Below are 24520 nucleotides of genomic sequence, written 5' to 3'. Positions count from 1 at the left end.
CTGGGGACTTTTATTTTATTAGGGGGGTGACCCCCATTAAAAATAAAATAAACTCAAGTAGACTCGCTGACACGACACAAGTTAGAGGGAACTGTCCAGTGCTAGATTAGATTGTTACTTTTTACAATCGACTTCATTACTGGACAGCCCCTGTAACATTATAACGTTATGCATGTTTCTGCGATTTTCCATTCGAAAAATGAAGTGTTTATATAACAAAACTCTTTTCGATGAAAGGGTTTCGATGTATAAACACTTTCCACTTTATGTATGGAAATTCATTGAAACATCTTTCACTAAAAAAGATTTGATGTAGCATCACCTCGATGTACATTTTTCGATGGAAATACATGTAACCATTGGCAGGCCCAACACAGAAGAGCACTTGCCCTCAAGAGAAAGAATGAGATCACGAGAGCGTACTAGACTAGCAGGGAGCCATACTCTGGTTCTGATGGAAATGGCAAGCCTCAAAGGATACAAAAAAGGCTCGACAAGTAGTCATCAGCCATTGACTGTTAAATCTGGAGGCTCCATGGGCACCCGAGACCAGATAGTTGAGCTTCAGTGAAAAGCATAATACGCCTGTGCGAGGCTCCTTTGAGTCCAAACCACAAGGGAGAACAGTGTCAGAAGCACCATTCCAGTGATCAGATCTGCTCATGAGAGACTGCCCTTGCAGGGATGCTATAATGACAATGGCTTGAAAATAGACCCAGGGCAGATGAGGATGAAACCGACTGCCATCTGGTAGCAAGAGAACAAAGTCAAGGAAGGCAGATGTACACCAGCTGTGATCAGGAGGTGTACCAGATACCACTGACTTGAAACAGTCCTATCAGGAGACTAGCTCCTGACTTTATGAACCTTCCATACACTTCTGTTGTCTAACCTGAATGCTCATTCTCTTTTAAGGGGACCTATCCATACTCCAACCCTGCCTATGTTTTCTATGAAAGCCTGAAATGAGCCTCACGTTTTCTTCTGTTGTTATTCCACTGTGTCACACACCTCAAATTAGATCAGATTTTTCTCTTCAAACTCATGAACAACACAGAATACAAACTTGGATATTAGCTTGCCCTCTACTATGGCACAAAGAAAAGCTTACCAACACAAAGAATAGGGAAACCACATGCAAGAGACCTTTGTATTGTACCTTGACCACTCTGGATTTGAAAAGACAATAGTGTCAGTGCAGGCATCCTGCACAGCCTAGTACCTTTTTGGCAAATGCAGACATGACATCAGGATCATGTACAAACAGCTCCATCTATTCCCTGCTTCATAGAATAAAGAATTCCAATACATTTCTTCCGGGATAAGGCCCAGCTCATTTAATAGTGACATTTAATTAGGTTTTGAGAAAAGGTATTGAAAAATAGGCAACTCGCCACTTAAATGCATTGTAAGTATATTTTCTCAAATTTATTGTGGATTTAGGGATTCAATAAGGCCCAATTATATACAGGGTTGACTTTAGCACCTTCCTGCTCCCCCCACAGCACTGATTTAATTGGATCACAGTCCCACGTAAATCAACATGCACTAGGACACCTGGAGCACATTCGCTCTCGAGCCCAGTCCCACAGGGCTCTCAGAAGCCACTTCACACACCACGTGTTGCCCACTCATGTGTGCATGCAAGTGGTTGTCTGCCTGTGTCCGTCTCGTTAATCCTTCAATTTGTTTGTCTGTGTTTGTCTATCTCTCTCTCTCCCTACACTGATGGGGTCAACTACCGCAGTGATAAATGTAGGTGTTATCTCAATACTAACCAGTTGTGACTAGCTTGGATTTGTCCTCTTCATCACCAACATCCTCCTCTTCCACATTCCGGCCTGGAAAGAAAAAACCCATCATCCTGTGGAAGAATTGGAGCGTGAGCTGAATGGTCAGCGGTACCACATTTACCTGGAAAGAAGAGAAACACATCAGAGCGTCCACTGACCAACATTGTGTTTTGAGCTATTCCTGGGCCCTGAATCAACTAATGGCAACACTATCCCTATGCTCAGCTTTACAAGCAGTTGCAAAGATCCATCTCTGTAGCTACTTCAAAGAGACTAGTGGGCAAAGAGTTCCATCCCTGGAGCAATGCTACCCCTCGCCCCCATTGTCAACTTTCAATCTGTCAACTCTGTACTGCAAATGTCCCATGCAGGCGGTTTCGAAAATGGGATTAGAGAGACCATGGGGTCTGGGCCAAGCCACCCACTATGTAATGTTGACCGTGGAGGTGGTATTCGACAGATACCTCAGGCCCCTACCCCATTTCCAGTCTCTATGTTAGGACTAGTATTGAGACCTCGAGAGCAGAGGAAAGTGTAGTGAAACCCATTTAGGGCACAAAGGACAATAGCTTGTGCTTGCAATCCACAAGCAAGAGGAACTGGCGGGTGCAGGTCAGCCATGTCTTACAACATACACAGGCTCAGCAGTGACATTCGTTGGAGTTGGCCATGGCAGAATCAGGCAGCCATCATGGAATAAGGCCATGGTGCATCTGCCATCATTGCCTGATTGCAAAATGGCCAACCTCCCTTTTTAATCTTCACCCCCACAGATTGTCATAAAGAGCATAAGGATCTCTGAGCGGCCAGAATGGCATTTGTTTCCCACCACCTCTTTATTACGTTACGTAAGGACAAGCTAGAGCAATTCTTTCTCTAACGTGGTCAAAATGGTCGTGCATTAAAGTTTATGTAAGGGGCTCTCTGGAAGACTTCTTGTAAAAGGTCCACAGTAAAAAGCTTTTTCAGTTCTTGTTAGTGCCTTGTCCTTCCTGATGGCTTAAGATAACATTAAACAAATATCGGGTTATGTGCTCAGTGTCTCAAAACAAAGAATTTTCTACAAAAATGTCTCTCAGTTCTTCTGGCCGTTTCAGTCCATAAAACAATTCTCTGGTGTTCGTAGCTTTCTTGGCAATGTTCTTGTGTTGCTAGGAGACACTGGCGAGTTCTCCTCCCAGGTTTGCAATATGCATTGGAGCCTGATGGTCGATTCTGTAGTTGGTGTCAGGCTGAAGCTGTTAAACTAAAAGCCAGAGACACAGGACGACAGGCGACCACTCCTACCCAAGTCAGGATCCTGGTTTTACAGTGTTAAGATGGATTTCTAGAATCTGGCCTGGGTGACAGATTTTAGAAGGCCACACTAGTTTTGATGAACAGGGAGCTATGAGAGGTTAGCCAAAACCCAATCAAGGTGCGTGGATGAACAGTCAAGGCTTAGTCTTAGGAGAGCATGAGTGGGGTTAAGGGCTTTCAATGAGGGCACACAATACAATAAACAATAATTGAATTTACACAGTCAGTTATAAAAACTTATTTATTTAGGGGTTTAGAACACACAAGAAATTAAACCATCAGGTAGCAATTTCACACAATACTCTATAATATAAAAGTATACACAATCACCAGTATGTTCACTTAATATACTTAAATAACTCAAACAATGCAGGTAAGTAATGCAGATGCAGCAGTATGATGGTAACCAGTCACAAGTAGAATATCCTAACTTTAGAAGTTCAAACACTAAGATGAATGGGGCCTTATGTCCAAAAGTCACAGGGTCCAACACAAGGTTTCTCACAAGTATGAGTTCTCTTTATAAAGGATGCAATGGGCTTGTTGTGGCAATTATTATCAAATTATTTAAAAGTTCTACAATCATCTACTCAAGGATGGGTAAGTTGTATCCTTTCTTCCAAAACCAAGGTTTACTCAGGGGCAGAATACCCGACCCAGATTCGACGACCAAAGATGAGTGGAGTTTAGAAGGAGACTTGTTCCCAATGTTATCCTATGGAGGTAAGTGGGGATAGGCACATCGATGCTTATGTACCCTCCCACCCTCTGGTCTCAGATTTTGCGAGATGTTGTTATAGATCATCTGGGGGTCGCTGGGAGCTTGATCCTCTTCCTTTGAGCCAGTGAGAAGTGCCCAGGAGTTAAACGATACAGGTCTTCTTAGGATACTTCACTGGATGGAGGAAGGAAAGTTCCAGTGACTATCAACATTTGCAGATGGCAGTCACAGGAGCTGCTCTAGAACAGGTTTCCTTGAAGATAGGAAGCTGAAATTCGGGAAGATGGCGTCTTATGGCACGAGGGTAGTACTCATGGTGGCCCTGAATCATGCTGTTCCCATCTTCCATCTTGTATCCTGGATTGCAACATGCAACATTTGTGTTACTACTGACTTCTGCAATTGTATTCGCTCTCCCCCTTGCTTCTCCACTCTTTCGACTGCTTACTCTATTGTTCTCTCCTCCCGTCCACTTACTTTCTTCTATGCACTTAGTCTATCAGAATTGTCCTTGGAAGTAGAATGATAGCAACCTTGTCTGTCCCCTCCTCCCGCCCCTTATTCACCCCCCCTCCATCACTATCTGAAATGTCGTCAGGCCTAGTACGATAGTCGCTTGTTTTGTTCCCCCCCTCCCTTTCTGCACCCCTCTCCCTCACCTTTTGTTTTTCTCTGGCTCTACCAGAAATGTCATCAGGCCTAGTACGGTAGTCGCCTGTCTGTTTCCATTTCCTTCCCACTGTCCCCCTTACTTCCTTATCTATGTCTTAGCTCTTGCACTATCTGAAATGTCGCCAGGCCGAGTACGATAGTTAATTTCACATCCTTAATGTTCATGGCCTGTAAGAATGTCATTGTATTTTCCCTTGTTCCCTCCATTGCCTTGAAGCGCTTTGAAACACATTGTGTATTGGCGCTATATAAATAAACTATCATATCATATCGCACCATCTAGATAACTATGCATCTCTTCCCTTGTTGACTCCTCCAGCCTGGCATATAAGTATTGATACTATTATGCAAACCGGGCCGGGATATCTTTACCTTTCCCTACCACGACCCCATCGGCCCCTCGCATCTTATCCACTCTCCTCTCCGCCCTGCACCCCCTCACTCTGTTTGCCAGGAACGTGCCCGCCACATCTCCTTTTTCGTAGTACCTTTGTCGTGCGAGGAGCCTCTCCCTATCGGCATCCTTCTGGATCTGCTGGGCTCTTAAAGCTTTCAAGTCTTCGCAGAGTTTAGCCTCAATCAACCCCCTTTCCCTTTCCTTCCTCGCCCCTTCTGCAAAGAGCAGTTCTCTGAACATAGCCTTCGCTGCCTCCCATACCATAGCCATACATACCTCCCAGTTATCATTGGTTTCAAAATACGCCCTCCCCCCATCCCCTTTGCCAGGAAGTCGCGGAACGCCTGCTCTCTTACCAGCATGTCACTGCACCTCCAGCGTGGTTGTCACATGGACGGTTTCACCAACCTCCAGTCCGCCACCGCCAGCTCGTGGGCTGACCATGTTACAACGTCAACTTTAGGTCCCTTCACTGCTCCCACTTTTTCTTGTGGGACCAGTAACAAATCTATCCTTGTGTAGGACTGATGCGGGCAAGAGAAGAATGCATAGCCCCCAGGCCCTGGACTGTGACTGAGCCAGACGTCCACCCAATAATAGTCCTGCCGGAGATTCTGAAAGGCAATATTCTTCTTGCCTGCCACCCTCAGTCCGCTCCCCTTTGTCGACTAACAATCCAATGCTGGGTCTACCATTGGACTGAAGTCACCCCCCCAGGATCATTACCCCCAGCCATCCAAAATTCTGAAGATTTGGCGTAGGAAACTCAACAGCCCTACATTGGGTGCATATAGAGTGGCCAACGTGACCCTATCTCCCTAGTAGAGGCCCTTGATCCCCAAGAACCCACCCCCAAGCCCTCTCTTGATCTGGACTTCCGTCCTCCTGAATGCTGTCCCTACCAGGATACCCACACCCCCTCCTTTTTGCGATCCTTGTGTGCGATTTTGAGCAACGCAGATTGTGAGCGCAGTCAATTTCAATCTTCATCTGCGGCCGCAAGGCAAGAAGTTGCGGGGAGGGTTACTAACATTGCTTCACTCCACGCAGCCCCCTGACCTTGCGCGCCTGTCCCATTCTCCCTCTTGCATATGCGTTGTCCCCCCTCAAATTTGTTCCATGCTACTACCCTCCACGCGTTGTGCCCTTCTCCCCTTCCCACGCACGCTCCCCTCGCAACCTAGACCCCACTCCCCCTGCATTGCGTGCCACGTGCATTCCCTCGCAACTTACACCCAGTCACCCCCTGTCCTCGTGCCTGCAGCCCCACGTAACCTGTACCCGGCTCCCCTGGCCTGCGCATCCCCCTTAGCGCTGCTCCCACGCAATTATCACTGCTCCCCTGGCCTAGCACAACCCTCTCTGCGTTGCTCCCCACACAACTTGTCCCGGCGCTGCTCCCACATAACTATACCTGCTCCCCTGGCCTAGCGCATCCTTCTTAGCGTTGCTCCCCACACCCTTTCCCTCCTCTCCTTCCTCTCCAGGCTCCCCCGAGCTGCGCCAAGTGCATTGTTCCATGCCTGTGCCTCGCATCCTACGCCCTACGGCCTGTGACCATTGTATTGTTTCAGTCCACTGTTTTGCATTTCACTACTGTATTGTCTCCCATTGCATTGCCTGCATTCCTCTTATTTCCAGGTTTTCTTGGACTACCAGTGTTTTGCTTTGTTGGGTTACTACTGCATTGTCTATGTGCTGCATTGCTTGCATTTCTCTTCTTCATCTCTAGGACCCCTTTTGACCACCAGCTGTATATTCTGTACAGTACTTGCATTCTCACGCCTTGATTTCCACTGTATTGTCTACGTGCTGCATTGCTTGCATTTCTCTTTTTCCTCTTTAGGATCCCTTTTTGACCCCCAGCTGTGTATTCGGTACTGTACTTGCAATCTCACGCCTTCAGTTCCTTTGTAGTGTACATTTTGCGCGCACTGTTCCCTCCATGTATGCCAGGACCTCACAAGGCCTTGGTGTTCTTGTTCTTTGCACTTATTGCAGCCCCTCTTGTGTTGACACCCTTGTGTGCCTCCCTCCTGTTTGCCCCTAGCATGTGACCCGAACCCCTCCAGCTTGGGCTGCCCCCCTTACTCCTTACTCTCCAACCTGCACCCCCTATGGTACTCTCTGTCTCCCCTATCTTCTCTAACTGCTATTCTATTGATTATCCTATCCCTCTCACTAAGTCTGCAGAAAGAAGCTCAAAGGTGACATCCTGGTATCCAACCCAGGCCTCCCTATCGCTGATACTACACCAGTGCTTCTTCCAGACAGACCCTCACCGACATCCTCTGTCGTTCCCTCTCCAGGACTGAAGAGGATGTACAGTGATAAAGTTGCCTGTGAAATGGCCTCCAGGGACAACATTTCTCAAAATTTGCACTCCAAAGAAAATCAAGCACTTTCCCCAAATATTGTATGACTGGAGTATATAATCGGAAACTATACCTGTCCTAGAATGTATGGGGGAAAGCTTTTAGGGATTTTAAGGGTGCAGAAGGAGACTGACACAAAGGCAGCATGTTTGGGGCTAAAGACTTTTATTAAAGAAGAAAGAAAGAGAAAACCTGTCTATCCCTATTCTTAGGAGCAGGGGTTGTCCCTACCTCAACCTAAGATAAAGTGTCTGTCAGGATGTCTTGTCAACTCAAAAAGTGTCCACCATCCAAACTAAAGAATAAGGCAGTTCTGGCGCCAGGAGAATAACTCCCGTTTCCTGGGTTATGGTTCCTAGGTAGTTGAAACAGTTCAAACCATACCACACTCGCGTCTCACACGTTGTCAGGGGGACTGGCTCCCTTCCCATGTTCGCAAAGTTCCACACAATATTTTCTTGGTGGGTCAGGAGAAAGTCTCCTTTCGCCTGATCAATAGCCCAGGGGAATGGCTCCCTTCCCCAGGCCTTGTGCACCTTCCTGCCGGTGCCAGGAGAATTACTCCCTTCTCCTGGTATCTTATCGTTTCCTGTATCAGCACATGTAGTCAGGGGGAATGGCTCCCTTCCCCGGACCTTCTTACCGGCCCGGGTTACCAAGACAATGACTCCCTTCTACGGTATCCTATTATCAGTTACTTACAACCAGGGGTATGTTTCCATTTCCCTGGTCTTCCTTCTCCTTAGGCTTCACACCTACAACACCTACTCTGAGTGTTAGGAGGGTCTGGACAGGGTTCTTCTTTGACCTGGTCCACTTGGTTTACTTCCCTGCCAAGTACTTCCACAAGGAAGATGACTTATCTCGTTTAGTGGGTTTATCCCTGCCACTGCTGTGAGGGACTCTCCCTCTCAAGTCCTCTTTATGGTACTCAGGGTCCTTGACCCTTCCCTGGTGATCAACGGCTTCGTACCACCAAAGCAATGAGGAGGAGAAAGAAGGTTGTAGGCTTTTTAACCGTGCCTTGCCACCCAAGTGTTATGGTTGCAAAGGGGCCAAGGGATAACTGCATGCACCCTCTTGGTAAGCTGGCCCGTGTCCCCTCTGGTTCTCTCATCTCAACCTTTACCTTGTTGAGGGTCGGCATTGTCGCTTTTTACACAATGTTGCCAGCTGTGTCTGGGCCCATTGTTTAAGTCCTTCATTTCTTTCACATGTATTATCTTTATTGCTCTGCAGGGGCCAACTCGTCCCAGTACATGGATTACTTAGGTTCCTTTTGTTCCTCTTCGTTGTCCCAGTACTCTGCCTTACAACAGTATATGGGTCTACTATCTACAAAGAGGTTAGCAGAGGAAGGAGAGGCTAGAGTATGTGGGGGTGTGATGTTCTCATAAGGGCCGTACGTTAGATGGTCGTCCTCATCACTAGTAGCCTCACTTACCTGGCCGCATGGGAAAGCTCTCCCCTCGGGGAGTTGTGACATCCAAAGATTCGATAAACGGTGCATGAACAAAAAAGTCACTTACCTAGCGACTTTTTCCAGCCGACATTATCACACGGAACTCTGAAGAGACACATCCCAATTCTCTTCACCAAGGAAGAAGCTGGAATGCAGGACCCGATGTGACAGATGATAAACAGCACAAGGGGAGTCATGGGGCATTTCCAAATCCCACGGCATTGCTGTGGGCCATCCCAGGGGCAGAACCTATTCATATGGATTTCCAACATCAACCATGGGGATGTATTTTGAAAGGTCAACCTATTAGAAAGACACAAGTCTAGCTGAACCTAATCAAAGTAAGGTAGCAGAGCAGCAAGGCTTAGAATCACGAGTGCTGTGAGAGTGGTCTATGGCTACAATGAGTCCACACAGAACACCAACAATAATTCCAGTTAGACAGGCAAGTATAAACAATTATTTAAAATAGGCCATTAAAATACACACTGTGCAACTATTATCACACACTTCCTATACAACAGACATATACATTCACCCATAGGAGAAGAAAGAAAGACTATGATATAATAACCAGTGTAATGCAGGTAAGTACGCAGGAGCATTAAGTACAGTAAAAGACACTTTAGAGTAACCATAGAACACTTTCTCTAACACTTAGTAAGTCCAGCCCTATGATGGTTTGGTACCCCCAAACTCATCAGTTCCAAAGTTCTACATTTCAGGTAGGTTTACTAAATGATTAAACTATGCCAGTGGTTAGGATTCAAAAGTCAATAAACATTTAGGTAAGTAAACTCACTAAATACCAAACACCAATATTGGCTTAGGTGCCACGTTCCTTCGTGACCGGAGCCTCATATGGCCCCGTTGGAGGTTATGCAGTCTTCCAAGTAACCGCATTCCGCAGACTAGTCTTTTTCATCATGGCCACCCGCCACGTCCTAAAAAGACCAGAGGACAGCGTGTCACAAAGCTCCAGGTTTCTGCCTGAGGAGAGACACATTCAGCCCATTGTGCCCCATTGTTCCTGTTGCTCTGCCCTCATTCTGGTTCCTTTTGTCTTCCTCCACCTTGTCTTCCTTGCCCTGGTCCTTGCTGCCTTCTCTGCCTTCTTACTCCATAGCCTGCCTTGCCTGTATGATTATCTGGCTCCCTGCTTCTGGGACCTGTAGCACCATCAAGGACTCTTGGACATTGTCCTTGTAGGAGGTCCCCCCACAGAGTTTTTTTCTCCCTCCAGACAGGTCTTCACCTTTGGGGCTCACCTGGAGCCTCTATTTCCATTCACAGAGCACAGGCTGGTGTTTTACAGGGACACCCCATTTCTCTTCTAAACACACTGATGCCATAGAGATTTGGTAAATCCGTCACCCGACAGTGACGCCAAAATTTGTAATGGAGTGGATGCAAGAATTAACTGATGCAGTCCAAGACTTGTCATCTGAAGTGCAAGCTCTAAGATTGGAAATTCGTACTTTCACCAGGGTGTAGCTGCAAGAGTCCCTTCCCCTGGACACCCCGGGAAGAGGTATGAGCATTTCTCAGTACAATGGCTCTCTGAAGAAATTTAGAGAGTTTCTGGACCAGTGTGCCACCCTATCTGCCTTTCGCTGTCATCTATTTCTGACCGACCGAGCCACTGTCGGATTCCTTGTGACGCATTTGACAGGAAGCGATCAATATTTGGTTACTCCTCATGTTACAGCAAATAGCTCCATTTTGGAGGACCTCACCACCTTTGTTACCGCCTTCAGGGGTATGTTTGATAGACCAGAAAATATGTCATCTGTACAAGAATCTCTTTTGGACTTACCTTGTAGAAGAGAAAGTGTCGGTCAGCTTGCATTGCACCATGTTCAATCCAATGATCCCTTGGGCAGAGGTCGAAGTGGGCGGGAGTGGTGCTCCTATACTTTTTATTTTTAAGTTTCACTGTTCCTATACTTTTATTTTAAAAATAAACCGTTCTGGAATGGTTTTGTTTTAAAATAAAAGTATAGGAAGAAGTTGAAGCTTGCACTTCAGTGCAATGCACTGAACATTCCAATAAAGAGCAGGAATGTTTGTTTGGGGGTTTGGATTGTGTGTCGGAGGGGGTGTGACGATGGGGTTTGTGGGGAGCGGGGCCAGGCCAGCAGGGAACATAGTTCCACTACTTTTCGTACACTTCGACCACTGCCCTTGGGTCGAAGTAATCCAACAGAAGAACCACCTGAGCCTATGCAAATTGGAGAAGCCAGAGGCGCTTTGTCAGAAGAAGAATGAAGACGTCGGCGAGCACAGGGATGGTGTAGGTATTGTGGGACCAAGGGCCACATGGTACGAAAATGTCCAGTAGCTCCAGGAAGAAGATCGGGAAACAATCTCCTGCTTGGGGCAAGGGACTATGAGAATTAAAGCTGCCCCAAAATTCCTATGATTATGCAACCTTCCACTTCAAATACCGCCTCATTTGTTATAACTGTGCATCTTACGATTCCTTACTCTTCTGATGCGACCATTATTTTTTGGCCCTGGTAGTTTGGGGGGCTATGGAATTGTTTATGGATCAAAACCAAGACAGACAACAGCCGATACCTACTGTGGAAAGAGCTGTGCAACAACCCGCCAAGGGCGTTGACAGGCGGCCTTTGATATCGGGACACATCAAATACAAAATCATAGAAATCCTCATGGCCATTTCTCAGAATAAAGAAAGGTTGTTCTCATGCAGACAACTCATTTTGCCAGTAATATTGGGCCTCCCCTGGCTAAAGGCCCATTATCCATAAATAAATTGGAAGGTCAGAACCATGCTCTTCGTATCCAAGACATGTATGGAACAGTGTTTGCCGTACCTTGCTTCATCCAACAAGAAGTGTGACATATTGAATCAAACTATAGGAAATCTGAACCATATATCTCAATGGTTCTCATACTCTCATAGGGTATACATCATACCAAACGGGATAGAGGAGTCTGGTAGTCGATCAATACAACACTCATTGACTATGGGGAGGTAATTCATGGTCATCTGGATCCATCAACATGTTTGATTATTCAAATGATCATGAATTACCTCCCCATAGTCGATGAGTGTTGTATTGATCGACTACCGGACTCCTGAATCCCGTTTGGTAGGATGTATACCCTTTGAAAAAGACGCAGAAAACCCTTAAGAATTGAACCATCCAAGAGTCTAAAGCCACAGAGTATGCTTTCCTTTTTTTTTGTACCAAAGAAGGACACAAAAGAGCTTCACCCCTGTCTGGACTTCCGCAGACTTAATACGATCCAAATAAAGTATAAGTAACATGTTCCCCTAATCTCGGATTTGTTTTCGAAGCTGTCCCTAGAGCGGAAATCTTCACCAAACTGGACTTTAGGGGAGCGTACCATTTGATCCACAAAAAAGCATGAGACTAGTGGAAAATTGCCTTTTGGACCGCCTTTGGTTTATTTGAATACAAAGTAATGTCGCTCAACCTGGCTAATGCCCCCGCTGTTTTTCAGCGATTTCGGCAACGTATGCAGTGACCTACTGTGTTGCACAGTAATTGATTACCTGGATGACATACTCTTTTACTCTCAAAATCTAGAAGAACATGAGGGACACGTGGTTGAAGTCCTTTGTCGACTCCGAAAGAACAAGCTTTATGCCAAACTGGAGAAGTGAACCTTTGTGGCCTCTTCCATCTCCTACTTGGGGTACATTCTATCCCAAGAAGGTATAGCGATGGATTCACTGAAAATCAAGGCAATCAGTTATTGGCCAGTACCCACAACCATCAAAGAAATCTAGCAGTTCCCAGGACTGGCAAATTACATAGGAAATTCATCTAAAATGCTTCTACGCGAGTCCAGCCAGGAACTCATCTCTTAAGGAAGGGTGTTGCCTTTTCCTGAGCTCTGAAAGTTGATCTGGCATTCACTAATCTGAAGACTGTCTTCACCCAAGTATCCATCTTGTGCCACCATACCACCGATGGTCCCTTTGTCATCGAGATTGATGCGTCTGAGACAGCAATCGAGGCAGTACTGCAGGAACAAATTGACGGTTTGGAACAGTCCATCGCTTACTTATCTCACATGCTTATGAACAATGGGACATATTAGTCTTGGAAAGAGAATTATTGGCCCTCAAATATGCTCGTCGGGCATGGCGACATTTATTACTTGGTGCAAGGTTTCCTGGGAAATTCCAGACTGATCATAAAAATCTTCAGGCCTTGCAAACAATGGAGTATAGAAACAGTGGACAAGCCCAGTGGGCGTACTTTTTTGCCGAGTACGATTTCTTCCTGACATACCTTCCGTGATCCAAGAATATTGTTACTGATGCCTTGTCAAGGAAAACAGGTGTATTGTTTTCACGAGGGCCATAGCCCGAACGCATGCTTACCGACAAGACTTCCATTTTCACAATCAACCCCTTTTTGGAACGAGTTCACTTGGATACCCAGCAATGGGAGAATAATAACGATTCCTCCATCCTGCAGACCCATCAACTAACGAAGAAACAAGGATACCTATTTTAGGCAAGGTTGCCTATTTCTTCCTACGCCAACTGTTCAGGAACCAGCACTTCGTTTATGCCACAATGCCTTGACTGCAGGTCATGGGGGGTAAATTCTACAAATAAGACGCTTGCCTGATACTTCTTATGTTCTACATGGTACAGAGATATGTAAGATTCTGTGTCGGCCTGTCCGATCAGCATGCAAGCTAAATACGGTAATGCCTTTCTGATTTTAATGCCACTTTCAGTACCATCCACACCTTGGGAATCCATAGCTACGGACTTCGTTGAATTGCCTTCTTCAGCTGGTATGACCACCATCATGGTCACAGTGAACCGTTTCTCTAAACTAGCGCTTTTGTCTGCCTTACCTAAGCTACCTACGGCCTCAGAAAGGGCTCAAGTCTTTGAAGGATGCCTTCCACCTGTATGGCCTGCCTATGTCTATAATTTCAGATCGAGGACCTCATATATCCACATTTTGAAAACTCTTGTGCAGCATCCTCAACATAGACTGTTTGCTTTCTTCGGGGTATCATCAGCAATCTAATGGACAGACAGAATGCCTTGACCATGTACTAGAACAATACCTTCAGAGTTTTGCCTCCGCAACACAGGAAAATTGGGTTTCCCGCCAGACTAAAGTAGATTTTGCTTACAATATATCAGAGCATGCTTCATGCCACAGGTCTAGTTTTTTCTGTTCCTTTGTATTCCATCCCAGAGCATTTCCAGCTCATGCCATGGCAGAGACTCCTGTACCATTGGTTGATCAGTGATTTGATGCTCTACAGCAGGTGCACAATGAGGCTAAAGATGCCTTTTTCCAGGTTCAATCCCAGTACAAGACAGCTGCTGACAGGAGGCGGGGTCCAGATATGGATCTGAATATCAACGACTGCGTCTGGGTTGTCCTCCAGGTATCTTCCTAAATATGTGGTGCCCTCCAAGTTGTCTCCCAGGTATTTTTGGTCCCTTACGTGTACTCCAGAAAATCAACCCAGTTACTTATTGCCTGGCATTGGAATACATAATTTTGATGGTCAGGTAGTGCTGCACTTTCATGATGATCAAGGGAGATTGCTTGTACCACTGCTCGAGATGAGTCTCGAAGAGGTAGCTTTGGCTGTGGCATCTCAGGTAAAAGGAAAAGCACCAGTGCCAGATCACATGGCTGTATACAGATAAACCAGAGGTTTGGGTACCTTTCTTGCATAAATTGTTTAACACCGTTTTAAGAACTGGCTCGGAACCAACCTTATTGAGTCTTGCAGAAATCGTGCCAATATTTAAAAAAGGCAACCAAGGGGTGCCTTGAAAGTTGCGATCAATTTCTCTACTTTGTGTTAGCAGTCAAATCTATGGGAACATTTTGCAAGCAAGACTGGAAGATTGGGTCCTTGAGCAGGAAGCAATGAGAAACTTTCAAGTTGGTTTTGTAAGCACACTTGAGCAGATTCTGAGATTAAATTTATTCCATGATAAATATGTCAAATTATCTGGGGACAGCCTGTATTTTTTGGTTTGTTGATCTAAAGGCTGCCTGCAACAGCATTCCATGTTTAGCACTGTGGACAACGCTGCAGGACTAAGGGGTCCCTTCAAATATATTGAAGGCAATTATGGATTTGTATGCAGACTCTGTACTGAGGGTCAGATGGGGGCCGGGGGTGAGACTACAAGCAATTTTGGAGTAACAAAGGGAGTTCAGCAAGATTGCAGGTTGGCACCATTGCTTTTTCATGTATTTTTTTATGGTGTTTTTGAAGATTTTCCAATGGCCACTTCGGACACCTCTGTGCTGGCTGGTGAAAGAGTAGGGATTCTGTTCTTTGCTGATGACATTGTTCTTATATCTAAGAAACAGGTAGCACACTTTGTTGATTTTTGTCAAGTTAAGGGTTTGGAGGTGAATCCCTCCAAAACAAAATATGAGTGTGGCAAGTGCCGAGGGCCTCAGACCAATATGGTTGTGGATATAAATGGGGCTCCAATTGAAGAGGTCAAGAGTTTTGGGGGTTAAAATCTCTAGGGATGGAAAATGGAGTCACCAAGTACTGAAGGCTGATGCAAATTTAGGAAGAAAATGTAATGGCAGAGTTTGCATCTGACCAATGGGGTAGGTTATATGGCGCTTTGCAATCAAGGGATGCTTGCTCCTTCTGGAAGCTGGTTACTGACAAGAATTTGAATGGGTACAGAGATTTACAATGTAACATTGGTGAAACCAAATGGCGATCCCACTTCTCAAATCTCTACCAAGATGAAATTCAACTTGCCCCTAGCTCGGAAGTTTACAGAACATTATCCCCAGCTATCTTTTCATTCTCTGTTGGGGAGGTGGTGGCAGCACTTAACACCCTAAATAATTCAAAGGCAACAGCCCCTGGTCTGATCCTGGTAGAACTTTTCAAAGATGAGGTAGTGATTTGGGCCTCAATGCTGTGTAGGCTGTTTAATGCTATCTTGCGTACTGGTGAGATTCCAGCCTCCTGGTGCAGGGCGACAATTGTTCCCATCTACAAAAAGGGTGGTAAAGATTCTCCAGCTAACTGCCGTCCCATTTCCCTTCTGCACGGTGTCGGTAAGCTCTTTCGGAAACTTATTCTTAAACTCCTTCAGGAGTGGGCAGATCGTGAAAATGTGGTTAGTCACTTGTAGGCCGGGTTTGGATAGATCATGGTTTAATCTTTTCTCTGATCATAGCTAAACATACCATCTTAAAATATATGTACCTCTACATGGTCTGCCTGGATTTGAAAACGGCTTTTGACACCATTTCACAAGAACTCCTGTGGAACATTCTGTTGAAACGTTGTGCCCTGCTCCATCTGGTGGCCATCATACGCTCATTATATTCTGCCAACACAGCCACTGTTAGATTTGGGCCCGGGGGTGAGCAAACCCAAGACTTTTGGGTAAATGTTGAGTAAGGCAGAGCTGGTCACTGGCCTCCATTTAATTCAATTTCTACATACAAGAAATCATTGATGCATTGACAAGTGGGCGCCAGGACTGTCCCAGGATGGATAAATACCCTGCACTTTGTTATGCCGTTGACACAGTCCTCCTGTCGACTACAGCCCAGGGTCTGAAGCTCGCTCTGACCATTTTTGATAATAAATGTGCTGAGTTGCAGTTATCCTTAAACATCATAAAAAGCAAAGTGATGGTCTTCAGGCCACCTCGTACCAAAAAGAGATCATTAAGATTGAGTGTACGTGATTCCCTGATTGAACTAGGCACTGATTTTGATTATCTCGGAGTGAAGTTTGAGGACTCCGGTAGCTGGGAGCCACAGGTTATTAAATCAGCACTCTCTAACAAAATATTTTGGTGGAATTCTGTCTTTCTATGCCAAACACGGCAGAGATGCAATGTCCTCAGCTTTGGAATGACTCCACAAACTGGCGCCCACATACGGCTCAGAATTGTGGGGCCATGCTAACACTTTTGATTTGTCCATATGTGAGAATACATTCCTGAAGAAATTGTTGCTTATGCTTATGTCAGCCCCATCGGCGCTGGTCCATCTAGAACTTGTCAATATCAGAGTCTCAGTGCGGATTTCATTCAATCCTATCATGTTATGGGCCAGGGTCTGGAATGGAGAGGGGCTGGAGAAATATAGGAATGCCCTGTCCCATGTCATGAATTTGGAAGTGGGGAAAAGCCTAAAGTGGCTTGTACATGTGAAGACATGCCTTTTCAACTGGATATGTCAGATCTCTGGAATAAGCCCCAGGTACCCCATTTATGGGATCAGAATACCTTGAAAACTAAGGCAAATAGGCTAATGCTCGAAGAACTGATAGCTGATGCCACAGAGTTGGAATTTGGCGTGGAATACCTAGAAACAACAGTGGAACTAGGGTTTAATGTTTATCTGGACACTATTCTCTCGCCAAGGAAGAAATCTCTCTAGGCTCAATTTAGGCCTAGAGTCTTACCAGTTGCCTGTATGACTAAGAGAGGGCAGGGGAGGTACTCTGACCTCTGCCCAATGTGTGGTTCTCATCCAGAAAGCATTACGCACTATTTTTATTAATTTACAAAAAAACTCATAGGGCCTCATCACGAGTTCTGCGGTAACGCCGGCGCTATTAGCCCTACCGCCAAACCGCCCGGCGCTATTAGCGCCGGATCACAGGTTTGGCGGAACGGTTAGTGCCCATTCCCCATTGGGCCCATTTGGGAATTCCTCATTCCCCATTGGGCCCAATGGGGAAAATTCGCGCTATTACCGCCGGCAGATTTCCCACTGGCGGTAATAGCACCGAAAATCGGCAAATTTGCTGCGGATTTCCCCCCAGCCCAGAGCTAGGGGCAAATCTGCCAAGGCCATGATCTGGCGGACCCTTAAATGCAGCGGTAATAGTGCTACCGCCGCATTTAAGGGTTACCGCCAGACTCGTGATGAGGCCCATAGTTTGAGGGGTATGTACCTGCAAACTATTCTGAATAATGCAGGTATTCGACATGTCATTTTTGCCACCAGGTACTTAAGAGAATGTTTGCTCCCCCATTTGGTATATGGGACTGTGCGTTTCATTCTCAGGGCATGGCTGTTGCCAAACAATATTTTGATAACTGAACCTGGTATTATGGCTAATGACGACTAAGTGCCCAAGGCCGCAAGCATTTGCTCTCCTTAGCCATTACTGTGCCAACTGCCCAGTAGCCCAAAAGCGATGTCATGAAGAAGTACTGTTTTATGGAGGTTTCCTTAATTCATATTTTTTTTTTTTGAAACGTGCTTTTTATTAATTTTAACATTGAGTGTGAACACACAGGTGGGTACATGTTATGCATTGAGAGCTATTTCACTATAGTATTCCAATCCACCTTAACAACATTTATCAACATTAACGTTCATTATTCCAGGAAGGGGCAAAGGAAAAAGAAAACAAAGAGGAAAAATAAAAGAAAAGAAAAGCCCCAATCCCCTCACCCCACCCCCCCAACTCTTGAGTCCTCTTCCTTCGGGGCACTGACATTTTGGATCGTAGTAGGCTGCGTGACGCTCAACTTGAATCGTCCTAAGGTCATAGATCTCCAATATGGTCTGTGACAGGCAAGGGCTACTGGCAAAGGGACTTTCAGTTTTTCCGCCCGTGGTGGCATGGGTTAGGTGCTAGTTTTCTCGCTGTGTCGAATCTTCCATGGTTGAACGTGAGATGTATTGTGCAGTGAAATCGCACCAGGCTTCTTCTTGTCGTGCGGCTTTGTCATGTAGTATGGCCGTTATTTTTTCAATAGTATAGATGTTTGTGGCGATCCGTATCCAATCCTCTTTATCAGGTAGGCGTGGGGCTTTCCATTTTATTACGAGAGCAGCTGTTGCCGCGAGTAACAGGGGGGATATCAGACCTTTTACTCTGATCATTTCGTCATCTTCTTCTTTGAGGCCTAATAAAATCAGGAGGGGTGACATTTCCCTCTCTATGCCGTCCAGCTGTTTGATCCATCCCAGGACCTCTTGCCAATAAATGCGGACCTTGGGACAGGCCCACCACATGTGCCAGTAATCTGCATTGATACCACATTGTCGCCAGCATCTCGGGCTGGAGGTCTGGAACATTTTGGACAGCCTGTGTGGATCGTACTGCCATCTGTGTAGCAATTTTATGGCGTGTAATTTACACTGGGCCGCGATTGATAGTTTGGATGGCGTCTCACATATTTTATCCCAGGCCTGCTGGTCAAACTCTCTGGCGAAGTCTCGTTCCCATCTTGCTTTGAGACGATGGTTTGGTGAGTCTTCTTTGATAATTAAAGCCATGTACATTCGCGCTATGAGGCCTTTGGAGGTGGTAGTTGTATCCAGGATCGTCTCTAAGGGCTTAGTTCTCTCTGTGTGGTGGCCTTCCATTCCTTTCTGGATATGACGCCTTTCAGACGCAGGTATAGGAAGACTGGTATCGGGTGGATTTGGAGGGCCTCCTCTAGTTCCTTTATTGAGATGAATTTCCCCATTCTCCACAACTGACTGACCCTCTCGAGACCGGCATCAAACCAAGATTGATATCTAGCGTGTTCTGGGATTTCTTCTCTGATCCCAGGGGACCAGAGATGGCTCAGTGGCGAAGGCCACGTGGTGACTCCCGACATTGCTCTCCCCTTCCTCCATATGTTCCACATTGTGCCCAGTATCGGGTGGTTGCGCAGTTTCCTCGATAGCTTCGATCTGGGGACCCATAACCATTCTGCCAGGGTTACGTTGTATAAGACGTTGTTGTCTAGTTGGACCCATTGGAGGTCCTTCCTATCTTGCAGATGTGGGACTAAAATTCTGAGCTGTGTGGCTTGGTAATAGCGTTCTATGTCCGGCAGGCCCACTCCTCCTAGGTCTTTTGGTATTATTAAGACATCGTAGGGGATTCTGGGTTTCTTTCCGCTCCACAAAAAGTCTAATATGGCCTTTCTAACTTGTCTAAAGAAATGTTCCGGAATTGTGATAGGCAAGCCCTGAAAGGGGTACAGAAACCGTGGGAGAGTCCCCATTTTGATTGCGTTCAAGCGTCCTATCCAGGAGATTGTCAGCGGTTTCCATTTTTTGAGATCAGTCTTGAGGGCTTCGAGGAGGTGGGGAAAGTTGGCTTCGTAAAGGTCGTCAAGATGTTGCGTTAAGTTAATCCCCAAGTATCTCAGTGTCGGGCCCCCGATGATCAGCCCGAGCTGCTCGAGGGCGCTTCGGTGTTCCGGAGATGGCTCATCAAGTGGAAAAAGAGTAGATTTGGATTTCTTGATCTTAAATCCCGAGAGTGTGCCGTAATCCTCTATCAACTGGATCGCTCGCGGAATGGAAGACGTTGGGTTTGACACATGGAGCAGAATGTCATCCGCGTATAAGGCTATCTTATATTCTTTGCCATTCACCTGGATCCCTTCCACTGCAGGGTCTGCTTGCAGCGTCACGGCAAGGCGTTCTAGGGACAGTGCGAACAGTTTTGCCGACAGGGGGCAACCTTGTCTCGTACCTCTGTTGAGGGGGAACCAACGGGAGAATTGGGCGTTCACCGAGACCGATGCTCTTGAGGATGTATAGATTGCTTTGATCCCTCGACTGAGTGTGGGGCCTAGGCCTATCTTCTTTAGTGTGGCCTCTAGGAAGTGCCATTCGACTCTATCGAACGCCTTCTCAAGAGTAGCGCTGGGTTGCTCAACAATGTCTGGGCCTCGTGAATTAGGTAGAGGTTTTCCGGGTGGAGTCCGCTCCTTGTCTGCCTAAGATGAAACCCACTTGGTCGTTGTGGATAATTGTGGGTATGTGTGACTCCAGTCTTGCAGTAAGGATTCTCGTATACATTTTGGCATCGATGTTTAGTAGAGATATTGGGCGGTAGGAGGCACACAACTTTGGGTCCTTACCCTCCTTGGGGATGACTGTTATCAGTGCTTCAGAAAAGGATTCGGGTGCCACGCCGGATTGTAGGATATTGTTGAATAGGTCGACCATGAATGGGAGAAGGGCATCCTTGAAAGTTTTATAGAACCCTGCCGTGTACCCATAATTTCCGGTGGCTTTCCCCGTTGGAAGTCTTTTGATTGCTTCTTCAATTTCTTCTCCTGTGATGGGGGCTTCTAAGGCAAGTGCTGTATCAGGTGGGAGTATGGGCAAGGGTACCTGGTCCATATATTCACTTATCGCTTCTAGATGCGAAGGAGCGTGCGCCGTATATAGTTTTTCATAAAAGTCGGCAAAAGCTTCGGGGACACTGGGAGGAAGTGGTTCACAAGAGTTCTCTTCTGTTTGGATCGTGGGCACCCACCTCTCTTGCCGTTGGCCTCGCAGTCTTGCGGCTAGCAGATCGCCCGCTTTGTCCCCATGTTCATAGTGTTTCTGCTTCAGATGTTGGAGCTTGCGCGCTATGCTTCCCGCCTCCAGTTGTCTTAGTTCATCTCTCTTGTCGTTGGCCTCTTTAATCTTTTGTGGTCTATCTTGGTCCGCCGTCTGTGCCATAAGGTCCAGTTGGGTAATTTTGTTTCGGATCCTATTTTCTATCAATTGTCTTTCTCTTTTTTTGGCGGCTCCCTCCCTAATAAGTAGCCCTCTCCAGGTCGCCTTGCCTGCCTCCCAAACTGTGTTCATGGAAGTTTCTCCTGTGTTGTTACTCTCAAAGTATTGGGTGATGTCCTGCTCTAGTTGTTCCCGAAAGATTGGGTCATTGAAGAGGGTTTCATTGCAGCGCCATTTGAAGCATCTTCGAGGCAGGGCCATTTGATCAAGGGTGAACGTGACCATGTCGTGGTCTGACCATGAGACAGGATTTATAATGGCTTCAATCATTGCCGTGACGAGGTCTGCGGTTAGGTATATATAGTCTATTCTGGAAAAGGTTGCATGTGGCGCTGAGAAAAAGGTAAAGCCAGATCGGTTGGGATTGGTATATCTCCACGCATCGGTAAGATTGTAGGCGGCCATCATGTCTGCGGCCGGTGGACGTCTGGCACCCGCGAGCGGGGGCGTAGTGGGGCGACCTGATTGTCTATCCTGTTCCGGATCCTTCCATGTGTTCAGGTCACCTCCGAGTATTACGTCGCCTTCTGCTTCGCTCATGACTTTCGGGATTATCCTCTGTAGGAATTTGTCTTGTCCTGTATTGGGGGCATATATTGCCGCAAGGGTAATGACAGTACCCTGTATCCTGCCCACCAGGACTAGTGCTCTGCCACTGACGTCCGTCCATGACTTCAAGAGTTCAAATTGGATCTTTCTGTTGATTAATATGCCGACTCCTGCCTTCTTCAGCGGGCCAGAACCCCAGAATTCCGACCCTAGCTTAGCATATAAAACCTTCCTCTCTTCTCCCTTGCTATATCAGGTTTCTTGTACGAAGAGTATGTCCAAGTCAGCCCTCTTGAACTCTCTCGTTACCAGCGATCTCTTGGTGGTGGAGTTAAGTCCCTTAACATTCAGCGTGCCAATTTTAAGTGTACCCTGCCTGTTACTTGATTTGTTATGTCTGTGGGACATTGATATATTCGCGGATATCGTTCGCCACGTCATGCTGCCTATTATAAGAAAATGCCATGTTGGAAGAAGCGTAGCTGCCTCTGCTTAACAGAGGTTTTACCTGAGGCTGTGCCATTCCCTGTCTCCCACCCCCCACCCACCCCTGTAGGGTATTGAACATCATACCCTTTGCCCTCTGTTCTATCACGTTGTTCTTTAGTTCTTCGATGAGGGTTTGTGACTGTTTGTGGTGGCGTCCGAGTTGGACTGGATGTGAACAACCGGTCTACAGTCGGACCACCAGCAAGGGTCGTAACCGTCACGACCGCATCAACTAATAGCATCAAAATAACATTTTTGAGCCCCCCGCCCCCCTTTTCATGAGATTGTGTGACAAACGACAGTGTGTCAAACAACAGCAACTTTAACTGTGAGCTAATATGTATTATAATACATGCGGTTCCCGGAGTCTTCATTCCTCAGCAGTTCTTTTTTGCAGATCAGGCAGTTCACCTGTCGTGTAGTGGAATCATAGATCTAGGAGTGCCGTGATCCGGGATGTAAGCGGGCCCCCCGCCGGGGCCTTGAAAGCTTAGTTCGCCGGGATTTGGAGCTTGGAGTCACGATGACATTTGTTGTTTTCGGGTGTGTCGTTGGGCCGCCTGTACTTTCTGGAACCCTTTACTCGTTTCCTTCTCGGGCCCTAAAGTTCCCATCGTGCTCTGTCCTGCGCTGGGGTTTCCCGAGTTCCCTCCCCCGAGGCTGCTCCAAGGAGGTCGGCAATGCATTCTCGGATTTCTTCTTCAGAGCGGAGTAGGAACTTCCTGCTTCCATGTTCAAACTCAAGGGAGAAGGGGTATCCCCACCTGTACCTCGTGTCTTGCTCTTTTAGCCATCTCGTGAGAGGACCGCACAGGCGGCGCAGGGCCAGCGTCAGCGATGAAAGGTCCTGAAAAATAGTAATCTGGGCTCCTCCAGGGGTAAGAGTGCCTCCAGACCTGGCTTTAGTAAGTATCCTTGTTCTGTCCTGATATCTATGGAATCTGGCAAGGACTGATCTCGGGCCGCCTGTGGGGCCGCCAGCTCTATGGATTCTCTCGGTCTTGAGTTCATCAATGTCCTCATCTGCAGTCAGGATTTTGACAAGGAACAAGTTACTTACCTGTAACTGTTGTTCTCCAGCATGGGTCTGGCATGGATTCACATGCTCGTGAATATTCCCCGTCGTCAGGCTGGGAATCCTCGGTAAAGAAAAATCAGTATCAGTTTCGTTTCTGATCTGTCTTTCGTAGTAGTAACCAATCACTGATCTCTGCGTCATACTGACCACAGCCAATAACTGCCATCTCCCTAAGCCCCGCCTCTGGCAGCCATCTTCAGATTTGGTAGCACGTGAAGTGGCAGTATGACCAAGTGAAGAGCCGCAGAGGGGTAGGTGGGAGGGTTCGCATGTGAATCCATGCCAGACCCATGCTGGAGAACAACAGTTACAGGTAAGTAACTTGTTCCTTCTCCAGCATGGGGTCTGTCATGGATTCACATGCTCATGAATAAAAGAATACACAGCAGTACACACATGCACAACCACGGGAGGTGGAAAAGGCTCAACATTAAGCATTACATCCAAAACTCAACATTAAGCAATTCTTACCTCCTCACCAGGCTCACCTTAGGCGAACAGGTTGCGCAGCACTGCTTGGCCGACCCTGGACTCCTCCCTGGAATCCCGATCGACGCAGTAGAAGTTTGTGAAGGTGTGCGTCGACCTCCACGTAGCAGCCCTGCAGATGTCTAGCAGGGGCACACCAGATAGGAACGCCGTGGTAGCTGCAATCGCTCTGGTGGAATGGGCTCTCGGACGGCCAGGCAGCGGTCGGTTTGCCAACCGATGACAGTACATGATACAGCCGGAGAGCCATCTGGAAATGGAAGCCTTCGAGAGAGCCTTCCCCTGATTGCCAGGTCCAAAGTTCACAAAAAGTTGTGACGTCTTCCGAAAACTCTTCGTGCGGTCCACGTAGAACTTCAGCGCTCTAGCCACATCCAGCGAGTGCAAAGTCCTTTCAGCCGACGATGAAGGTGACGGGAAGAAAACAGGCAACACCAAGGTTTCGTTGAGGTGGAAGTCCGACGGTACCTTGGGCATGAAGGAGGGGTGCGTCCTGAGCACTACCCTTGTGTCATGAAAAGTCAAGTACGGGTGCTTGCAGGAAAGGACCTGGATCCCTCCCACCCGTCGTGCGGAGGTGATGGCCACAAGAAACGCTGCTTTCCACGACAAGAACTTCAACGGAGCTGAGTGCAGAGGCTCGAACGGAGGTCCCATGAGCTTGGTCAGCACCAC

General features: G+C 46.9%; 1 protein-coding gene across 2 annotated transcripts in view; it reads right to left on the bottom strand.

Annotated features, from left to right (window-relative positions):
• The window catches only part of BLTP2 (bridge-like lipid transfer protein family member 2), a 1026973-nt gene that overhangs the window by 115610 nt on the left and 886843 nt on the right, over positions 1-24520 (bottom strand). For both annotated transcript variants that reach the window (XM_069615333.1, XM_069615334.1), the window contains one exon: positions 1779-1914. In XM_069615333.1, coding sequence (XP_069471434.1) covers positions 1779-1914 — 136 coding nt within the window. The remainder of the gene's footprint in view (positions 1-1778; positions 1915-24520) is intronic.

This window comes from Ambystoma mexicanum, chromosome 9 (genome assembly GCF_040938575.1).
Source record: "Ambystoma mexicanum isolate Mex_15411 chromosome 9, UKY_AmexF1_1, whole genome shotgun sequence".
Taxonomy (NCBI): domain Eukaryota; kingdom Metazoa; phylum Chordata; class Amphibia; order Caudata; family Ambystomatidae; genus Ambystoma; species Ambystoma mexicanum.
Note: the sequence above shows the minus strand (reverse complement) of the source record. Positions and strands in the feature narration are given on the sequence as shown.